The sequence below is a fragment of the Polyodon spathula genome, chromosome 3 (genome assembly GCF_017654505.1).
Source record: "Polyodon spathula isolate WHYD16114869_AA chromosome 3, ASM1765450v1, whole genome shotgun sequence".
Classification (NCBI taxonomy): domain Eukaryota; kingdom Metazoa; phylum Chordata; class Actinopteri; order Acipenseriformes; family Polyodontidae; genus Polyodon; species Polyodon spathula.
This window is the reverse complement of record NC_054536.1, coordinates 4,424,081-4,444,242: the sequence shown is the minus strand read 5'-3', so window position 1 is coordinate 4,444,242 and position 20,162 is coordinate 4,424,081. Positions and strand designations below refer to the sequence as shown.

Sequence of the window (20,162 nt, the reverse complement as noted above, 5' to 3'; positions counted from 1 at the left end):
TGCGTGGTGAGGGTGGGCGGTATTTAGTGTCAGCTGACAACCGTCTATTTCCTCCAAGCGCTTCAGTCCAGTAGTGAGGTTTTTTTGTATATTTAGTATTTCTTAACAAAACAAAGCGGGTAAGTGCCTCAGTAAGACGCTGTTTTGTAACAGTTTACTGCGCCTGAAGCAGCGCTTTGGCTGGGACCTCAGCTCCGAGCGGCTGTGGTTCGATCGCCTGTCTGTAAGGGCATTCTGTGTGATTGGTGCGCTTGTCGGGTCTGGCGATGCTGCGCTGCTTGGGGGCGGCTCTAAGGACGGTGCCCTGTGACGGGTTTACTGTGACTAAGCCAAACTCATCGCTGTTTGGGGCAGTAAAAACGAGCGCTGCTTGTTTTAACACACGGGCCAGGTAAGCTATACGTCGTTTTTCTGTTGGTTTTCTTGTCTTAGCTACAGCACATTCCACGAGAATGTATGGGTAAAAATAAACTAACAAACAAACAAAAATAGAATGTGTGTTATTTTTACAGAGCGTGTTTTTTGTTGTATCTCGGGTTTGGCATTGGCCAGGCAGCAGATGTGCACATCAAAGTGTATCATATATGTACAGTAATAATAAGAACATGATGTAGTTTAATGTTTATTGTTTCAGGTTACTTTTCAGCTGTGCTGGGGTTTGAACATGTAACTACCGATAAACAACAGTACATCATTTCGTACAAGTCTGAATTCCCATTCTCGTTTTGATTACAACATACCATTACACATTTTCACTTTGGGCATATTATTTCAACAGCGACGAGCCTTCTGTTTAGATCAGTCTGGAAAACTTATGTTTGCAAATAACAAAACACTGGTTAATAACACCGTGTAACATTTTTTTTTTTTTTGTTCCTGGGTAGTAAGTGTTATTTCCTAATTGCGTATGCCTCAAAAGTATAGAAAATGGCTATTATTCCCCACAAACTTTGCTTTTGTGACCAGGACAGGTACATTTCAAAATATCACTATTTCCAATGAGAAAACGGGCGAATTTGTGTCTTTACAGTATAATCGTAAATCTCGAGAAACTACTCACTTCTAAATCTTTTGTAGTCATTTTTGTATTGCTTTCGTATAAATACATGTTAATTTGGATTCATGTGTTGTTTTTTTCTGACTTTATGTGAACGAAAAGACACAAAAGCTCCAGTTTTTCTCATTGGAAATAATGATATTTCAAAATATCACTGTCCTGGTCACAAAAGCAAAGTTTGTGGGGAATAATAGCCATTTTCTATACTTTTGAGGCATAAGCAATTAGGAAATAACACTTACTACCCAGGAACAAAAAAAAAAAATTGTTACAGGTGTTAGTGATTAATTGGGATCCAGTCACATACTATAAAAGCCAGGAGAAATCCTCTCTGGATAGAGTTAGAGTTTGGAGAAGAAAAGACAAATGAATGCTGGTGGTGTATTATTTGAAAGGTACTTGTTTTGTGTATTGTGTTTATTTTGGCCCTTGTGCCCTTTTACTTTGTGTTATTTAATTTCATAAATACGAGCGCAGCAGAGCAGTCCCTCAGATTCGCCAAGCAGGGTGCAAAATTCAGAATCCATTAGCAGCACTCAAGAGATTGAGCAAAACATGAAAACTACTACTGAAGGATCTTTAACGTCATACATGCCTAATTACACTTCATATGAAGGTGTGTAGATTTGTGCTCTGGTATCCCTTACCAGAAGTACATGAGGCAGTTTAGGGTACCACTGACAATTCTCTGAGGGCTTGGTTAATACATTCTGCTAAACAGCACTCACATGAACTGTGTTTCCCTTGTCTGGTGAAATAAAAAAAAAAATATAGAGATAGAAAATTAAATTCTACATACTGACATTTATTATATTTATCAATAAGTCAGCGAAATTCAGTGCTTACCTGGCATATTACCACCCGCCTCTGCTCACGAATGATTGGATCGCTGTCAGATCTTTCACTTTCCCATTAGCTACTCACTCGCCCTCAATTTTTATGCAGAATACCGTGAACAGCCTCTGCTTGCTTATGATTGGACAGTTGCGTAAAACTTGCCAGATATGACTCTCCTATTGGTTAAACTTACTGTCAATATCTCTAACTGAAACAGACAAAGTTTATGTCCCACCCAGCTAACTTATGATTGGGCTACCGCAGAGACAATACAGATATTCAGTTGGTTGATCGTAAGGCAGAAGTCCTTCAGGAAAAACAAAAACAAACAAACAAACAAACAAAAAACAATGTAGAGTACGTACACAGCATAAGCATAAGTTGTGTCAACAGACTGCTGTGGTGCTTTTGTTGGAAAATATGTTTAAAGCTTTCTTTATTTTCCCACGCTACTACCCACGGGCACCACTGTTCTAGACCAGGCACGCTGTATTCAAACTGGTTCATTATTTCTCTCTCATGGGTTTCTTGCGGCTATTGTATTCTTTGATTATTTGTATGGGTTGTATACACACGTATATCTATCCATATAGGAGCAACGTAAACATTTCGCACTCCCATTGCATAGCAGTTTGATCCATTCCTGCTTTTACTGTGAGTTTAATAAGACACACCAGAGCTTGTTGCCTATACACTGGTTAATCAAGCGCATAGTAAAACCTGGAATGGGTGAAACTGCTATGCAATAAGAGTCTTGTTTGCATCATTGTAATACCAGATACAGTTTGTTAAAATGTCAATACAGGCTAACAGCATTTTTTTTGTAGGTATTTTGGAAATTCAGGAAGCTTGTTGACAATGCCAGAAGTAAACACAGATAGCCTGGATGAGAAGCAGGTCCAGCTTCTTTCTGAAATGTGCATCCTTATTGATGAAAATGATGGGACGATTGGAGCTGATACAAAGAAAAACTGCCACTTAAACTCAAACATTGATGAAGGTACAATGACTCACTGGTGTTGATCAGTGGTATTGGTTATTAATTAAGAACTGCAGCCATACACTCTTGGAGTCATATCTTGTAAGCTCGTCAAGGTTGGGTTTGGGTATTACTTGGATTGGGTGTTAGTAAAGGGGATTCCTTTCAATGACGTGTCAAACCAAGGTCCTGTCTATTCTGAGGACCTACAAAGAATCACATAGACAAATCAGTCAACTCCGGCCTCACAGATCAACCCTAATTTTAAATTCTGAACCAATTCTCCGTTGCCCGCTTTATTTCCCACATTGCCACTGTTTATAAGACACTCTTCAGATAACTTGGAAGTGATTTTAAATGTGTTTTCTTTAGGTTTGTTGCATCGAGCTTTCAGTGTTTTCCTGTTTAATAATGAAGATAAACTGTTGCTACAACAGAGATCTGATGCCAAGATCACCTTCCCAGGTATGTTTTTTTTTCTTCTTATATCCCGTGTCCTATCTCTGTATATTTTTATAATTCATGTTTTTTTTTTTTTTCAAAGTTTTCAGAGCAACTTCTCAAACTCCACGGAGTTCACAAACTGTTTTAAAATGTCTTAAAATTAAAGTTTAAAATTGTGACCGAAGGGGATGTTCCACAACTGTCCTGCCATGTGTTTGATACTGTACTGATTAACCTGTTTCTGGAGACAAGGATCAATGCCGGTCACCCACCTCTTCTGACAAGGGTCAGTCGTATGATTTCCCACATAGGCTGCAGTCATTTTGCCAGTTCTGTAGAGTAGAACTGTGGCTTATCTACCTTGAAAATGTTTACACACAATCTGTATGTGCCTCATAGATATAGAAAACTGTATGACAGTCATGTAGGACAAAACTCCCATCACTTCCGTGTTGGAGAGGCTCAAAGCCATGTGTTTCTCTACCTTTCTTGCAGGTTGTTTCACTAACACTTGCTGTAGTCACCCGCTGCACACGCCCCTGGAAATGGAGGAACAGGATGCGGCTGGCGTGAGGAAGGCAGCACAGAGGCGCTTGAAAGCAGAGCTGGGGATCCCAATGGAGCAGGTAATTCCAGCATTGCACTAAACCCTCAATACAGTTTAACAGAACACCTTTTGTTGAATACTGTTTTCGGCACTGTGTAGTACCAGGATTTCAAGTTTTAAGCAGATTTTATTAGTGGTTAATTAAGAAAGCATGTTTATATGTTTTTAGATGAAAAGATTGTATGTCTTGGGTAAACATACTTAGTACTAAAGCAATCACATGGATACAAATAAGACTCCCATTGCATAGCAGTTTGATCCATTCCTGGTTTTACTGTAAAGACACACTTGAGCTTGATAACTACGTACTGTGGCTAACGAAGCTCGTTCTATGCAGAGGGGGAAATTCCTGAAAACTGCACTGAAACATCTTGATGCCTAGGAATTGCTTTAGCATTGAGTTATCCCACTATACAGTGTCTTCTGTGATCAGGAAGAAAGTCCATGTAGTTTGCAGAATAGTTCCTGAGACTATGTTTTAATTAATTTTCCTGGCCTTTGTCACGTTTTGCTTTGTGTTTTTGTAGTTTAATAACACAACTGAAACGCTGGATTTCCCAGTAAAGGGCAGTGAAAAGGGTATATAATCAAACCCAGGGTTAGTTAAATGGGTTGTGTTATACATTTATCATGTTGTTTCAGACACCCATCAGCATTCATTCTGGACTACCTGCTGCTCTCTCAGGTTAAGTTATTTTAGCACTATGAGCTCTAACTCAATGGCCAGCAATGATTTCTAACTCTTCCTCATCTTATTAATGCAGGTACTTCCAGATGAGCTGACATACCTGACCCGCATTCACTACAAAGCGCAGTCTGATGGGATATGGGGGGAGCACGAAATTGACTACATTCTGTTTGTGCAGAAGGAGGTGGAGTTAAACCCCGACCCCAATGAAATCAAAAGTCACTGCTACGTCTCAAAGGAGGAGCTCAAAGAGATGTTGATCAAGGCGAAGAACAACGAGATCAAGATCACGCCGTGGTTCAGCCTGATTGCAGAGACATTTCTGTTCAAGTGGTGGGATAACCTTCAGAATTTAAAGCAGTTTATGGACCACGGCAAAATACATAGGATGTGAAGCCTTTATTTTAACAAAGTCTGTATAGAATGCAAATACCACACGGTACAGAAGCTGCTACATGCATTTTAATCTTAATTTTTTTTTGCACAGTAATTTTTATTTTAGGTATTCATCTCAGTAACCAGCACACAGGGTATTTTCTTTATTTTTTGTAAAATGTTCTGGTGCAGTTACAGTATGTAAATATTGCACGTTATTTGTTAACATGAAATAAAACAATACTTGACTGCAGCTTAACAGGTTTTTTTGTTTTTTTTATGCAGTGACAAACCGTATGGTATACAGCAAGTAATGATATATTCCATCATTGTCTTAATCATATCCAAATACTGAATTAATACTGTATATTAAGAAGTGACTTTACTTAAAGGTCTGTGCTGTGGCCGGCGTGCTGTATTTTCAACATTAAAAGAAAAGGGTCCTTAAATTGGACACTCAGCTGGTTCCTGCTACTAAGTCAGCAAAACAGAAGCATACAGTGTTTCAAAGTACTTCCCTGCTAGCACTATTTTCTTTATAATAGTACAGTGTAGTACAGTGGTGGTGTATACAAAAAGAAATGCAGGATACTAAGCTACATGGATGACAAGTTGAAGAAACCTCTGCCCCTTTACCTAGCATCATGCACAGTATGCCACTGACATACCTGAAAGTACACAGACAGTGACTAACTACTGTGCTACACCACTGATCAAAACTACATGTGGCATGGATATCACAAGCACAGTTGTCTCTCAAATGAAATAAAGTGGGACAGGGCTGTCCAATCACAGTCCTGGAGAGCATTCCACACCAGGTTTAATGGGTAAAATGAGATAATTAAGTACTTCAGGGTCTGGATAGCGGCTTAATTCATTCAATTAAACCATTTAGAAAAGGGTAACATGAGGCCAAGAGTGGAAGGGTCAACTTTGGCCATCCCCTGAACAAGGAACAATCCAAGCATAACCCAAAGTTGACCCTTAAACCCCCCATCCTGTCATTTATCTATGCCTAGTTCCAGTGCAAATCATGACAGGAAAACATGGCTTTACACAACTCCAAATTCTATAGGAATATTAGTGTGATTGATTTACTGTCCATTTAAAAACACAATGCAGAAGCGCATGTCAAGAGTCATGGAGAAGAGATATTTAATAGAACATAAGAAGAACATAAGACTGAACAGATTGAATTCTTTTAGCCTGTCTGCATATGACATGCCTTTTAAGCCCGGAATAATTCTGGTCGCTCTTCTTTGCACTCTTTCTAGAGCAGCAATATCTTTTTTATACCGAGGTGACCAGAACTGCACACAGTATTCAAGATGAGGTCTTACTAGTGCATTATACAGTTTTAACATTACTTCCCTCGATTTAAATTCAACACTTTTCACAATGTATCCGAGCATCTTGTTAGCCTTTTTTATAGCTTCTCCACATTGTCTAGATGAAGACATTTCTGAGTCAACAAAAACTCTTAGATCTTTTTCATAGATTCCTTCTCCAATTTCAGTATCTCCCATATGAGAGACATGGTTTAACTTCACTTGAAGTTTACATTTCACCATACCCAAACCCTGACCAAAAATGTAGAAGCATACAAATTATACAGTACAATAAACTACCAAATACTACACATACATTTAAAGCATGTATTTCAAATTGACGTGGAATATTTTAAACGACATGGCATAAGCAAATTCCCCCAAGAATGCAAGAATTACCCCTAAAAATCTGTCTACTTCATTCCCTGGCTGGGATAAGCAAGTGTGTCTTCTTTTTGAAGAGCCTTGTACAGCGCTATGAATTTACCAAGAACTGAATCAACTGTCCACCCGTGCTTATCCTGGAATTACCACTCCATATTTACAATCTGGGTGTATCCCTGGCACTGTGAACTGTTCTAGAAGAAATACAGCTGCAGCTCTTCCCAGTCAGTTTCTTCAATACCTCCCCTCAACTTATGATAAATAGACAGTTTCACTGACACCTAATCTTGATGAGCACTAATCTTCAACTTGGTAAGCAAGTCCATCATTGATATAATAATAATGATATAATGTTGAAAGGCATGGATACATTAATATCCGATTATTTGGGAACATGACACAAAATAAGGTATGATGTCACTCGTTGAAAACCAGTTTCTATTCGAGACATTTCAACAAGGCCCTTTTGTAGACGGGTAGGAAGTATTCATGCTGACCAGGTGCGGCAATGAGACTCACATTGCATAGCGGTTTGATCCATTCCTGGTTTTACTGTGCGTCTAATAAGACACCTGAGCTTGATACCTACAGTATATACTGTGGCTAATCAAGTTCCTCTTACAACCTGGAATGGGTGAAACGTATGCAATAGAAGTCTTATTCCCAACCCTGATGTTGAAGCACTATTTGACTGATTAAATACAAAAAGAGCTTCCTGTATCTAAGAAATCATCCCAAACACAGTATTTTAATAAACTCTGCAGACAACTACAGAGCAAACAGTGCACCAAGGGTTTTACAAAATGGTAAAACCAGCTAAATATTCAGTTCTTATCCGACATGCACATCCATCACACTTCATGCCGGACTTGTGTGCATCCTCAATGTTACTTTTCAAACCCAAACTGGAGCAGCTTTGCATTACCGAATTAAACACATCAGGAAAAGGATTATGTAGGCTTACAGCATCCCCATCTCTCAAACAAATATATACGGCAGAGTCTGAATCTGTCCATTGAATTATGCATTTTCTCTAGACAATATACCAAGCACACGGTGAAAGTAAATTCAGTTTGTATCTGAAATATCACTTTTATCTTCTGTCGTTGGTGCCTGACTTTCTCTTGCCTGCAAACAGATGTTTGGGTTTGAGATCAAACACATGCCTATCTGCCTCTCCTTTCTTGCCCATGCGATTCATGTCTCTCTGGGAGTTCTTCATCATCCTCTTAACCTTTTTCAACATCTATGAATGAAATTAAACATAAATAAATGATCAGCGATTGGACATCAATCTAGAACTGAATTAACAGATTCATTTGTGGCCACATTTTTGTTAGGTGACAAAGGAACACTCACACTGGGGGAATAGGGGGGTTATCACATGAACACTTCTAAGAATGAAAGCTCTGGCATTCCACTTAACTCAACTACCAGGCTTTTCTAGTAGGTTATGTTTATTGTTCAGGTAACTGAAATACAATAAATTTAGCAGATACCCAGTCTTCATGCTTAACACCTCCTAAAACTTCAAAATTCCCTCCGTTTAAAAATATCCAAGCAATTTTAGATCTGCCTGAAATTGTTTTTTTTTAAGGACTCTTCTATTTAACTTTAGCATTATCAAAACTTTGTCTAGCAGAAAACCTCTCAAAGAGCCCTCTCAACCTACCTTATCATCCCGAATCCCGGACACGTCCCGTGGGGGGCGGGAGGCGCTCTGGCTGCGAGTTCTGGATGTGGGCGGCTCAGAGGCTTCACGTTTGCGCTTCCTGGTAAGACTTCTGGATCTGCCGGCCTGGACAGCATAGTGAGCCTGAACCGGATTTACAAAGAAAATGCACTCAAGGGAAAAGCCAGAAATCAGGCATTTTCAATGTATAAAGAATAAAGTAAAATAGACAGACGTATCATGTCTGCAAAAACACTTACGTCATCTTTACCACTCATATCAATACCAAGGCTACTCATCTCTCTTTCAAGAGTCTTTCTTTCAACCTGAGAAAATACAAAAGCATTAGAAGAAAAAAAAAAAGCAGACAAGCAGGTAGATGGCACACAAACGCGACAAAAGTTATTTTCAATAAGGCTCTGATGCGTGGATCTACCCGACTGTACAAAGTTCCACATTGTCTTGTGAATATCAAGTCTTTGGTAAAACATTTTCAATGGGGTTCCAGACCTCTGGTTTCTGATCTCTGGTAACCTTGTCTGTGTAAATGGACAACTGACAACAGAGGAGATGAATGCACTGACACTGCTACGTGGTAGAAAACCCCACTACAACATCCCACACACACACACACGCAGCTCCCCCCACTACAGCACCCCCAAGCAGCTCTTACCAAACCCCACTACAGCATCCCCCACACACACACGCAGCTCTTACAAAACCCCACTACAGCATCCCCCACCACACCCACGCAGCTCTTACAAAACCCCACTACAGCATCCCCCACACACACACGCAGCTCTTACAAAACCCCACTACAGCATCCCCCACACACACACACACGCAGCTCTTACAAAACCCCACTACAGCATCCCCCACACACACACACACGCAGCTCTTACAAAACCCCACTACAGCATCCCCCACACACACACACACGCAGCTCTTACAAAACCCCACTACAGCATCCCCCACACACACACACACGCAGCTCTTACAAAACCCCACTACAGCATCCCCCACACACACACACACGCAGCTCTTACAAAACCCCACTACAGCATCCCCCACACACACACACACGCAGCTCTTACAAAACCCCACTACAGCATCCCCCACACACACACACACGCAGCTCTTACAAAACCCCACTACAGCATCCCCCACAGCACACACACACACACACGCAGCTCTTACAAAACCCCACTACAGCATCCCCCACACACACACACACGCAGCTCTTACAAAACCCCACTACAGCATCCCCCACACACACACACACGCAGCTCTTACAAAACCCCACTACAGCATCCCCCACACACACACACACGCAGCTCTTACAAAACCCCACTACAGCATCCCCCACACACACACACACGCAGCTCTTACAAAACCCCACTACAGCATCCCCCACACACACACACTCTTACAAAACCCCACTACAGCAGCTCTTACAAAACCCACTACAGCATCCCCCACACACACACACACACACGCAGCTCTTACAAAACCCCACTACAGCATCCCCCACACACACACACACGCAGCTCTTACAAAACCCCACTACAGCATCCCCCACACACACACACACGCAGCTCTTACAAAACCCCACTACAGCATCCCCCACACACACACGCAGCTCTTACAAAACCCCACTACAGCATCCCCCACACACACACACACGCAGCTCTTACCAAACCCCACTACAGCATCCCCCACACACACACACACGCAGCTCTTACCAAACCCCACTACAACATCCTCCACACACACACGCAGCTCCTACTGAATTTTACAGGGAATCCTACTGGGGCATCGTTCACAGTTAAACGGAAAAGCTCTTGTTGTGCGATTCCTTGTGTCATACCAGTTGAAAAGGTCCAGCATTTAGAATATTTGTTTGAGAGGACAGTCACTACAATACCTTCTTTACGGTCCTGGGCATTCTTGGTCCATGTACATCCTTCTCCTTGGACGCAATAATTTTCAGTTTCTTTTTCTCTCTGATCTGGCTGGCCAGCTGCCGGATCTCCTGCATCTCCTCGTCTTCACTTTCATCATCCGAGTCGTACTCTCCGGCTTTCTCCTTCAACTCCTCTTCCTGCTCCAGATCTTCAAGTTTCTGGAAGAGCAGGTGAGGTACAAGAAGCAATTAAATACAATATAAATATAGCGCATGTCCTCGCGTAAGCACACATGCCAACTTAAATTAGAGCCATCAGTATGATGACAAATTTGATTACCATGACATCAACAGTATGTACAGAATAGTGTAGAATATATATGACCATGTTTCATGACAATGTGATAAGCCATGATATAGTTGATTACCATGACATATTAACAGTATTACAGAATAGTACAGAGTTAGCAATAAAATGTTTAATCAGAATCTGATTAGCAATTCTGCAAAACTTTAAGAGGGAAACAGACGGGTGGATGAACTGACAAACAACCGCTACATCCCAGAACGTGATACTCTTTAACTCTGATAACTCTCTAGTAAATCAGAGCATCTACTCCACTTTACTCAGCAGGCCACCACATTACAAACTGAGCAGATAAAAGGAGTAAATGCAGTACAAGCAGTGGACACTTACCTTCATGATTTCAGGATCAATATAATCAGCTATATTGTGACCCTCCCATATCTCTGGGATCTTATCATGTTTCTCATTCTCATTCAACAAGTCCCAGTATTCTAGAAAATAAAGAAGTGGATACATGGGTAAATCTAAAGTTAATTACTGTCAAACAGCATGCATTATAAATATGTACATATAGTACTACACAATATCAACTTTGAAAATGTAACAGTAGCATCACAGCTTCCTTGTGGTGACATTTTATACTTTAGAGATATTAGTTTCACCAGCTTGGCACACCCAATTATTGTGTTCTATGAATACAAGCTTCGAGCTATCAGTAGGAGTCAACAGTAGGGCACCATGGCACCCAGAGCATGTGCATATGGAATGCTAATACGACACACAAGGGAGGAGGGCTCTGAATGGATCCCCATGCTGTGGAGCAGTTCACTATGTTGGACAGCTTATCACTGAGGACAACACTTACTCTGTAGGTCCAGGGTGTAATCATCACCAAGCTCCACCTCCAGATCTCTCTCCTGATGATGAAAGCAAATGGATTCAGTGAAGTAGACATGTCCATGCACTGGTCAGTTTTCTCCTCACTCAGATCTAGTTTGCAGTGTACTGAACTGCTGGAGTTCAGTTCAAGAGGAACTGGGTTTGTTTGAAACCAACCAAACTCTGTTAATTTAGAAGTGAACTATGCTCGTTCCACTAGGTGGTTTTCTTATTTTTGTGATCTGACAGCCTGTTTATTTCACACTCAGTTTATTTTCTATACCTGTACCAGAAGTGTACCTGTGATGCTGAGTAGTCAGATAATGTTTGAGATGGCAGTATTACACTGTGTTAAATACGATCAGGCTTCTGATCAGGCTTGATTTCACCTCTCCTCCATGCTTTTGTTTATTCTAACTTGTTGTTCTGAACATTAAATTTGCTCTTAAACTAGTGGCAATACCGACGCTGGAATGATTTAAATGACCACTGTAACCAAAACCATTCTGCATTCCCCCATTACTACCTACCAACTTGCGTTTAGGTGCATCAATTTCCATTGCTTTCCTGCGCGCCAAAGCCCCCTCTGGAATGAAAGGAGGTCGCACCTGCAATGTAATTGAAATAAATGTATTTCACCTTTCCATGTTCTCAGATAACAATTACTAGGGATTTTAGATATGCATCCAAGACAAAAAACACACTTTCCCCAACACTATAAAAAGAACATTATCCTCCAAAATGTAGTCTATCAAGAAAAAATAAAACGACCTATAGTTACTCTACAGTTATATAACACAAAAGCAAAACAAGCTGCGAGTGTGTGTGTGTTAACAGGATGATGCTCTGTGTGTGTGTGTGTGTTAACAGGATGACGCTCTGTGTGTGTGTGTGTGTGTGTATATGTATGTGTTAACAGGATGACGCTCTGTGTCTGTGTGTGTGTGTGTGTGTATATGTATGTGTTAACAAGATGACACTGAGTGTGTGTGTGTATTAACAGGATGACGCTGCGAGTGTGTGTGTGTGTGTGTGTGTGTGTGTTAACAGGATGACGCTCTGCGTGAGTGTGTGGGTGAAGTGGAAGGGTTAGATATTCCCGGGGAGTCCCGACACTTACCTTCTCATCTCTTTTAGAAGGAACAGCTAAATGTAATCTGTTCAGTACATCATGCACCTTCTTTCCTCTCATCTTACTGTCAACCCGGTGAGCCAGCAATTTATCACAAGCCTGAAAAACAAAGCGAGAGAGAATCAGAACCTGAACCGCCTTCATTTTAACTTGAACAAAATGAAGAGCACAGTGCATGGGTTGAACAGCTGACCTGCGTTTTCACTTGAATGACCCCCTCCTCTGTCAGGGTGCTAGTTTCTATGACTGGAATTCCCTCCTCCTCAAAATCGGCAAAGATTTTCTGCAACAATAAAAAAAAGTCTTAAGTTTTGTTTATTTATAAATGTTATCAATTATTTGATATGCATGTTACATTATGGTATCTACAATGCAAAAACAAAGCAGCCCCCGTAGTAAGAGGTACGGCATACCAGGTTCAATAAGCACAGTAATATGGAAATTTCTACTGGTCACTGCTTGTAATGGAATCTATTTGAGAGAATCATAGAACACAGCTTGTAATAACCCTGTCTGAAAGCAAGTAGTCTATCAAAAATATGGTTAAAGATTAGAAGAATGGGGCACTGAAACAGTTAATATTCACTAGACACTACTCTGAATGGAACTGCATCCGGAAAGCAAACCACATGACCACAATGTGGCAGCCATCTTAGGTTACAAGGGACAAAGTGAAATTGTCATTAGAGTTTGACTTAATAGTCTGAGATATTAGCAGCAGTAAGTGCTGCTGGGTTTGCAAGCTCCTACAAGGTCCCCCTATGGTGAAGCTTAACCCTTTGCAGTCCAATCTCAGACCAGGTCCGACATTACGATTTTCCCTTTCCAGTCCATTTGCCGGACCCTGTCCGACATCACCGAAAACACGTAAAAAGCACAGGTCTCTAGTCGTTTTTTCTCCAGAATAAGTTAAGAAAACCATTCAATGCCCGAATGAAACTGAAAAAAGGGGCATGCGAGCAAGAGCCCTAGCAGCTGCGCCACACCAAGATAAGCAGCCATAAACAAAGGAGGTGGCTGCTTCTGCATCCAGCGCTGAAAGAATATCACAGACATCTGCAGAGCTTTTTCAGATGTTATAGTAATAAAATAATGACTTGGATCGCATTATTGAGGAGTTTGGTGATAAAACAAGTGATCAGGAGAGGATTTATCAGTATGCACGTCTATGGGGGGGGGGGGATTTTAAACAGCACGTGTGAAAATAAATTGAACCTGACGTGCCTGACAAGCACTGAATAAATGGACTGCAAAGGGTTAAATACTTCTGAAAGTCACATGGTATATCTGAATTGAGTAAAACAATCCCCAAAATGACCCTTTGCTGTCCAGTATATCTGACATTGAGAAAATAGGCATTAAATAGTTATGGGAACATACCCAGGACAGTAAATGGTTAAAAGCTATCTGACGGCTTGATTAAAAGGGGGAAGTGAAAGACACTGACCTGGTCTTCCTCAGAGAGCTCGCCGATCTTCTTCACATCACATTTATTAGCCACAACAATCAATGGCTGTAATGAAAAACATTAGAAAAAAATTGAATAAAATGTTGAATAACGTTTTTACCAAACATGTTGCCTTTTACCACCACAATCAAGACAGAATGGACAAACATGCCCTAGGCTTTTCCAGAATATTTTGTCCACAGTGTGCATTTCTCACAAGAGCATAAATTATGTAACCTGATTTAGCTAATGACATTTAAATACAGATTTATCACAGAAAAAAGCAGAGATTGAGAAGAGTAGTCTGTCATGATGTTATATCAGTACTACAGTATTACATCGTGACTTTACAGGAGTACTGCAGTACTACATCATGACTTTACAGGAGTACTACAGTATTCCAGATAATGTAAGTTCCAGAGAGAGGGCTGTCCTGGGCACACCAATCTTCACCAGGGCACAACTTGACAAACCACACTCTCAATACAAAGACATTCCTGATCAGTGTCCCGGTCCCTATGCACTTCAGTACGTTAACATTGCTTAGCTAGTTCAGTACCACAGCTCAGAGTTCTGTAACTTTCCAGAAGAGACTCGCCTTATTAGCAAACAAGGGTCTGATGCTGTGGAAGAGCTCCAGCTGCTGCTCCAGAGCGTGCCCGCACTGCTCGGACACATCCATCACATACAGGATGGCAGAGCGCAGGTGGGCCAGCGCCGTGATAGCCTGCATCTCAATGGTGTTCCTCTCTTCCAGAGGGTGGTCCAGAATACCAGGAGTATCCACTACCTACAGGGCAAGGAATAATGCACACATGCCTCATTGTCAGATAACACACAGCAGAATACCAGGAGCATCCACTACCTACAGCACAACAAGGAAGAGTGCACACGCCTCATTGTCATGGTAACACACAGCAAAATACCAGGAGCATCCACTACCTACAGCACAACAAGGAAGAGTGCACACGCCTCATTGTCAAGGTAACACACAGCAGAGTCGTGGTCAGTAATCATTGTAATTGTTCCAACTGTTTTAATTTGAAGCCAGTTTAATTGATTAACAGGAAATTCAATTTAAGTAAATTTGCTGCCACTGTGAGAGGCTCATTTTAACAGAATACTGCTAATGGCAATTTTGATTAATTTAACAAATGAATTTGAACTGAAAAACAGGAATTTACTCCAAGCCTGATGCAAAGCTGTTTTATTTCGTCCAGTTTCATTTTAAGCTATTACAATATGAACCCATGTAATCAGAACAACTCAACTTGAAGTTTGTAAAAGTAACAGCAGTCTCACTAAACAGGTACTGCCTCCTCCATGCAAAGGCAGTTTTCCCTACATTGGTAGCAGAAAGGTGTATTATACATCGGCAGCGTTACATTCTGTTTATTTCTAAAATACTTTAAAAGTTTCGATTTGAGAAAAACAAATCCACCGGTACACATAGTACATCCAAACAGAGAAAAGGTATCAAAACTGTCTATTGGACCAGGACCACGATTTCAGAAACTACAGCACCACAGGTATATCATGACAGCTGTTTGGTGGCTTCTATTAGGACTGGTTTCATTACTAGTTAATGGCACTTACCTGCCAGCGCAGGTATTTGTAATCCATGTGTCCCACAAAAAGAGACTTTGTGGTGAAGGCATAGGGCTGCACTTCAACATCAGCTCTGGTCACCTGTGGAGGGAATTAAAGAATCAACACCACTGTGCTTACAAGCATGTGTTCCCACTACATCACTACAAATCAGTGCTGGGACAAATAGCCCAATATCTGATTGAACACTGCTCAACATGTATTCAAAAGGGAAAAACTGAATGTCTGTGTCCTCCAGAAATTACACCACTACTAAAACTTAGAAATACATATCACAGCAGGTTCTGCTTTGCACCTGCTTACCACCTTGCCAGTACTTGCGCTACAGTTTCTAAAGTGGAAAAAGAGCTTCGTCTGACGTGTGGGATTACTTAGCAGCAAAAAATAAAAAGGATGCACACGCAGCCCAAGCTGCCAAACACATGACTACTTGATGTACTGTTTTGGTCTGCAAAAATGATTAACTTAAACTAGATGGCATCATTTGCTTTGGAGTGAGTTCAGTGGGGTAAAGCAAGGCCTTCAGAAGCTATTTGTACTCTTACGATAGTCTTTCACTTTAACAGAGTGTTAAATATAATGTTTTTTATTATGATTTACACATGAACAAATATTCAAATGCTTGTCTGAATTTTGAACAAATTTCCAAACATGAAAATACCAACGTCCTAGTACTGATGAATCTGCTACAACAGTGTTCATCACCAGAGAAAAAAAAAAAACACACACAAAATATGAATTTACAAGACTTTGACATTTGGGTAAGGTTAACTTTATAAAAAAAAAAAATCAATTTTTTTTTTATACTGCACCCTCTTATCACAGTCTCTGCGGTTGCAAATGTAATCAAAAATAGCAGGAAGACTTATAAGGTCACAGACTGACTGGTTTATTTTACACAGCTAGAACCACACAATTAAGTAATATATTTCAAGTTCTCTTAAGCACTCAGTGGGGCTGTTTTTCATTTTCTAACCTTAACATGATTTTTTCCTTTCAAAAAATAGGAACTAATTAAAGACTAAACACTTTGAAAACATGGCCCAACAAGGCTAGTTTACACAAAGCAAAAGATTTTAGTAGACAGAACATTAAACGGCAAACAGAAGAGCACCACTTTATATTCTACACGGATGTTCAGCCACATACCTTGTTTATGAAGCTAGACTTTCCCACATTGGGGTACCCACAGAGCAGAAGGGTTCTGGTGTTGGGATCAATGGTTGGCAAACGGGAAAGATGCTGACGTACTGCACAAAAACACAACAGGGAATCACATTCCTGTCAATAAACAGCAGTGGACAAATTTAACAGAACTGATTGATGACTTTAATAGGCCACACATATAATTTAAAATAGTAAGAGAAAAAGAAACACATAACCACAAATGGTAAAAAGCAAGAGACTTTTTAGAAGCTGTTTAAGATACCTAGTAAAAGCACAAAGTGGTCTAACATTTTCACGAGTGCCTATAGTTTCTACATCACCGATTACTGACCCAAACTGAAATTCTTACACCCTGAGGTTTTCATGCAGGTAGGTATATAAAATGATATCAATTACAATCTTGAGGTGTTAAATTTGCACACTACTGTATGTGTTCTGTTTATTTTGAACACAACGTGAGCTGTCAAACACAAGTGTCATGTCCCCTCCCAAGCACGGCTTACCTTGCTCCAAGTATTCCAAGCTCTGCTTCTGTCGCTTGACGATGGTGCACATACGCCCCAAAGCTGCACGCTTCAGCTGCTTGCAGCGATAAAGAGAATCTCCATACTTCATCAGCCGAACATAGTCCTTGGCAACACTAAAATAAAAAGAGCAATTAAAAAAAAAAAAAAATGAGATCAGCGTAACTTCAGCAAGCTGTACATGTTCCATCTTTCAACACTGCAGACCTGTACCACATGTAGGAAAGACAATGTAAACCTGCAGATCACTCTGGTAATAAAGGAAAGACACTCCACTCAAGGCAGCTGCAAACTAATCTGACACATCAATATGTAGATGTATAGGCTCACATATTACAGTACTGGACACTGGTGACTTTAATGAGTTTTCATGGAGTCGTCTTTGAATTTACTTGCTGCTAAAATAATTAATCATGTGTAAATCAGAAGAAGGAGAGTTCTTGAACAACATGGATGAGCGCTGAGAACCCCTTACTTGTTAATGAGATTCTTCGCAATGTTGATCTGTCCCAAAGCCAGCTTGTAATGATCTTTGTCATACAGAACATTCATAAGATCTGCGTAGAAAGGATGAATGTCCTGAAATGAAAATACACACGTTCTTCAGGCTACATTACTATGATGTCCGTTCCCCCAAGACACTCATGATGAACAAATACTTACATCTAGTTTTGGAAAATCAGTTAGGATCTGGGTGAGTCTGTCATGGTAGTTCTGCTGCGTGAATTTCACCTTCCTCATATAAAAATGCCTGATTCGGTGGATCTGGTAATGCTTATGAACAACTGTGGGAGTCTTCCTTTGGGTCTTCGATAATGTGATGTCTATGAAGTCCTAAACAACAGAAAGATGCATCTTAAAACCACAAGAAAAACAACACACCCTCAGGCATTAACTGGGGCTGTGATTCACACTTTGTGTGTTGGACAAGAACAATATTGAGTAGACAGACCATTTCTTTGCTTAACACAGGTGATTTATTTTTTTCTTATGTTCTTTACCATCATGGCATCTGATTTTGAATACACAGGAAAATATAGAAACACTTGCTTGAATTTTGAATATCCAAACATGAAAACTGCATGTTCGTCCCAGCAGTATAGAATCTCTCTCTATCTCCACAAATGTAAGGGTCAGAATGGCTTTGTACAATAGCATTCTGATCTATTCACCTACAGTAAGTGACCCAAAATGATGCTGAGTTTTATACTGCAATGCAATTTTAGATAATGGTCTTTCTTTGGTTTTCTGTCCAGACTAGTTCATTAGTAAGCAGACCTTGTTGACAGTCCAGTTTGGTTACAATACACAAGGGGTATTCCAGCTGTCAATCGTGATGATGTGTCACTCAAACCTATGTATTTTACTGTTGTACAAAATAAATAAAGCTTTTCTATTTGTCTTCCTTCATCACTATTTTTTTTTTTTTTTTTTTTTTTTTTACTAATAGCATTTCACAGAGGTAACACGCAAAACTAAAATCTAACGACTCTTGTAATCGTGTTAGTTGTGAAATGTGCGTGGTTTATAGTCTCTGGATCCCAGTTTAAATGGACGCGCACATTACTGTAGCACACTCTTACAAACACGTGTCTCCTGCAATGCAATGGCAGCGCAGACGCAGAGCTCTCGATCAGGTTACACAGCTCTTGCGTTCATACGAGGCTGCCAACTAGCCGGCAGAGTTCAACATTCACATACAAAACAACACGCAGCCTGAAATTACTTTTAGCCTATAAATAAAATACCTTTGCGGTAGGGACCACCATAATCTTCTTAAAGTTGTAGAGAGCCATCTTGCCACCCTATGCAGCGCTCACCAGCCTAGAATATCGCGAGAGCGTGTACGGAACAACTCTCTACTCTAATCACCGAGAAATGTGACTGCGCAGGAGGGCATGCGGAAAGGAGAATGAATAGCACGGTTACTCGCTACTGCCCTCTGCTGCGCACATTGGAACTGCGTCACTATGTTTATGCTTGTTCGTGTCACTTTTTGTTGCACGCAATCCCCAGTGCACGTTGCATGATGGAATTTGTATTACAGATGGCTTTCGTGGTCGTGCAAGGAGTAACCATGAAGTACCATTGTCCTGCTGTGAGGACAGGCTACCGTGTAAAATTGGAGTATTCTTAACTGGCATCTACCTGTTATTTTAACTTTCTCTTTAATTATATTGATTGATAACTTACTAACATTTTTTTTAAACTACAAAAGTGACCTATAAATGTAATGTATCAAGTTACACAACCACAGCTTGTGTTCTGATTGGTTTTCTAAGCAGGTGCATTTGCTTTAATTAGTGTAATTAACATGACCATCTGCTGTCTACCCAGCAGGATTACAGCATTGTTTTGTATTGCAGCCACAGGCAGGGGCACACACCTGTCCAGAAGTACTGCTGATCATTTGCAGTTAGCCCTTTTGCAGTTTGTCTGACAGCCACAGGACTCATGCTGTATCACTGCCTCAGCACTACTGGTATTCTGTTATATACTGTGTCCAGGCTGCAGGCAGATTGTTGCATGTTGATTGAATCATGCATTGGTTGGGTAAAACAAACAAACAAATAAATGTTGTCCTTCATTTCGACAAAAATATTTCAAGAATGAAAGGTTCAAGCGACAAGGTCTTATGCCCGACTCAACCATTCCTCGCGCCCAATGCCTTTATGAGCCAGATACTATTCTTACATTATAAATTGTCTCTGCTGTTGCCGGGAGGCTGCAAAGTCTGGCTCGGTGTTTATTAATTGTGCTAATGTGCTGTAATTTATTACGAACGCAAGTTTATTTCCTGACCTGGTGCTGAATGGTGCCCCTA

General features: G+C 40.5%; 2 protein-coding genes across 2 annotated transcripts; one reads left to right on the top strand and one right to left on the bottom strand.

Annotated features, from left to right (window-relative positions):
• The first annotated feature begins 171 nt into the window (after positions 1-171).
• On the top strand, positions 172-5,149 carry LOC121310761 (isopentenyl-diphosphate Delta-isomerase 1-like). The gene is made up of 5 exons (XM_041243700.1): positions 172-391; positions 2,722-2,894; positions 3,246-3,338; positions 3,813-3,943; positions 4,689-5,149. Exons 1-5 carry the CDS (start codon positions 267-269, stop codon positions 5,004-5,006), a joined length of 840 nt encoding a protein of 279 aa, XP_041099634.1. The 5' UTR covers positions 172-266; the 3' UTR covers positions 5,007-5,149.
• A 2,136-nt stretch (positions 5,150-7,285) lies between these two features.
• LOC121310713 (nucleolar GTP-binding protein 1) lies at positions 7,286-19,193 on the bottom strand. Its single transcript, XM_041243686.1, has 17 exons — positions 19,087-19,193; positions 18,002-18,172; positions 17,814-17,917; positions 17,318-17,454; positions 16,797-16,897; positions 15,636-15,728; positions 14,638-14,829; positions 14,040-14,105; positions 12,786-12,875; positions 12,581-12,691; positions 11,991-12,068; positions 11,447-11,498; positions 10,972-11,072; positions 10,296-10,493; positions 8,632-8,697; positions 8,372-8,515; positions 7,286-7,945 (listed from the first exon to the last, which is right to left on the bottom strand). Exons 1-17 carry the CDS (start codon positions 19,132-19,134, stop codon positions 7,793-7,795), a joined length of 1,905 nt encoding a protein of 634 aa, XP_041099620.1. The 5' UTR covers positions 19,135-19,193; the 3' UTR covers positions 7,286-7,792.
• Between the last annotated feature and the right edge of the window lie 969 nt (positions 19,194-20,162).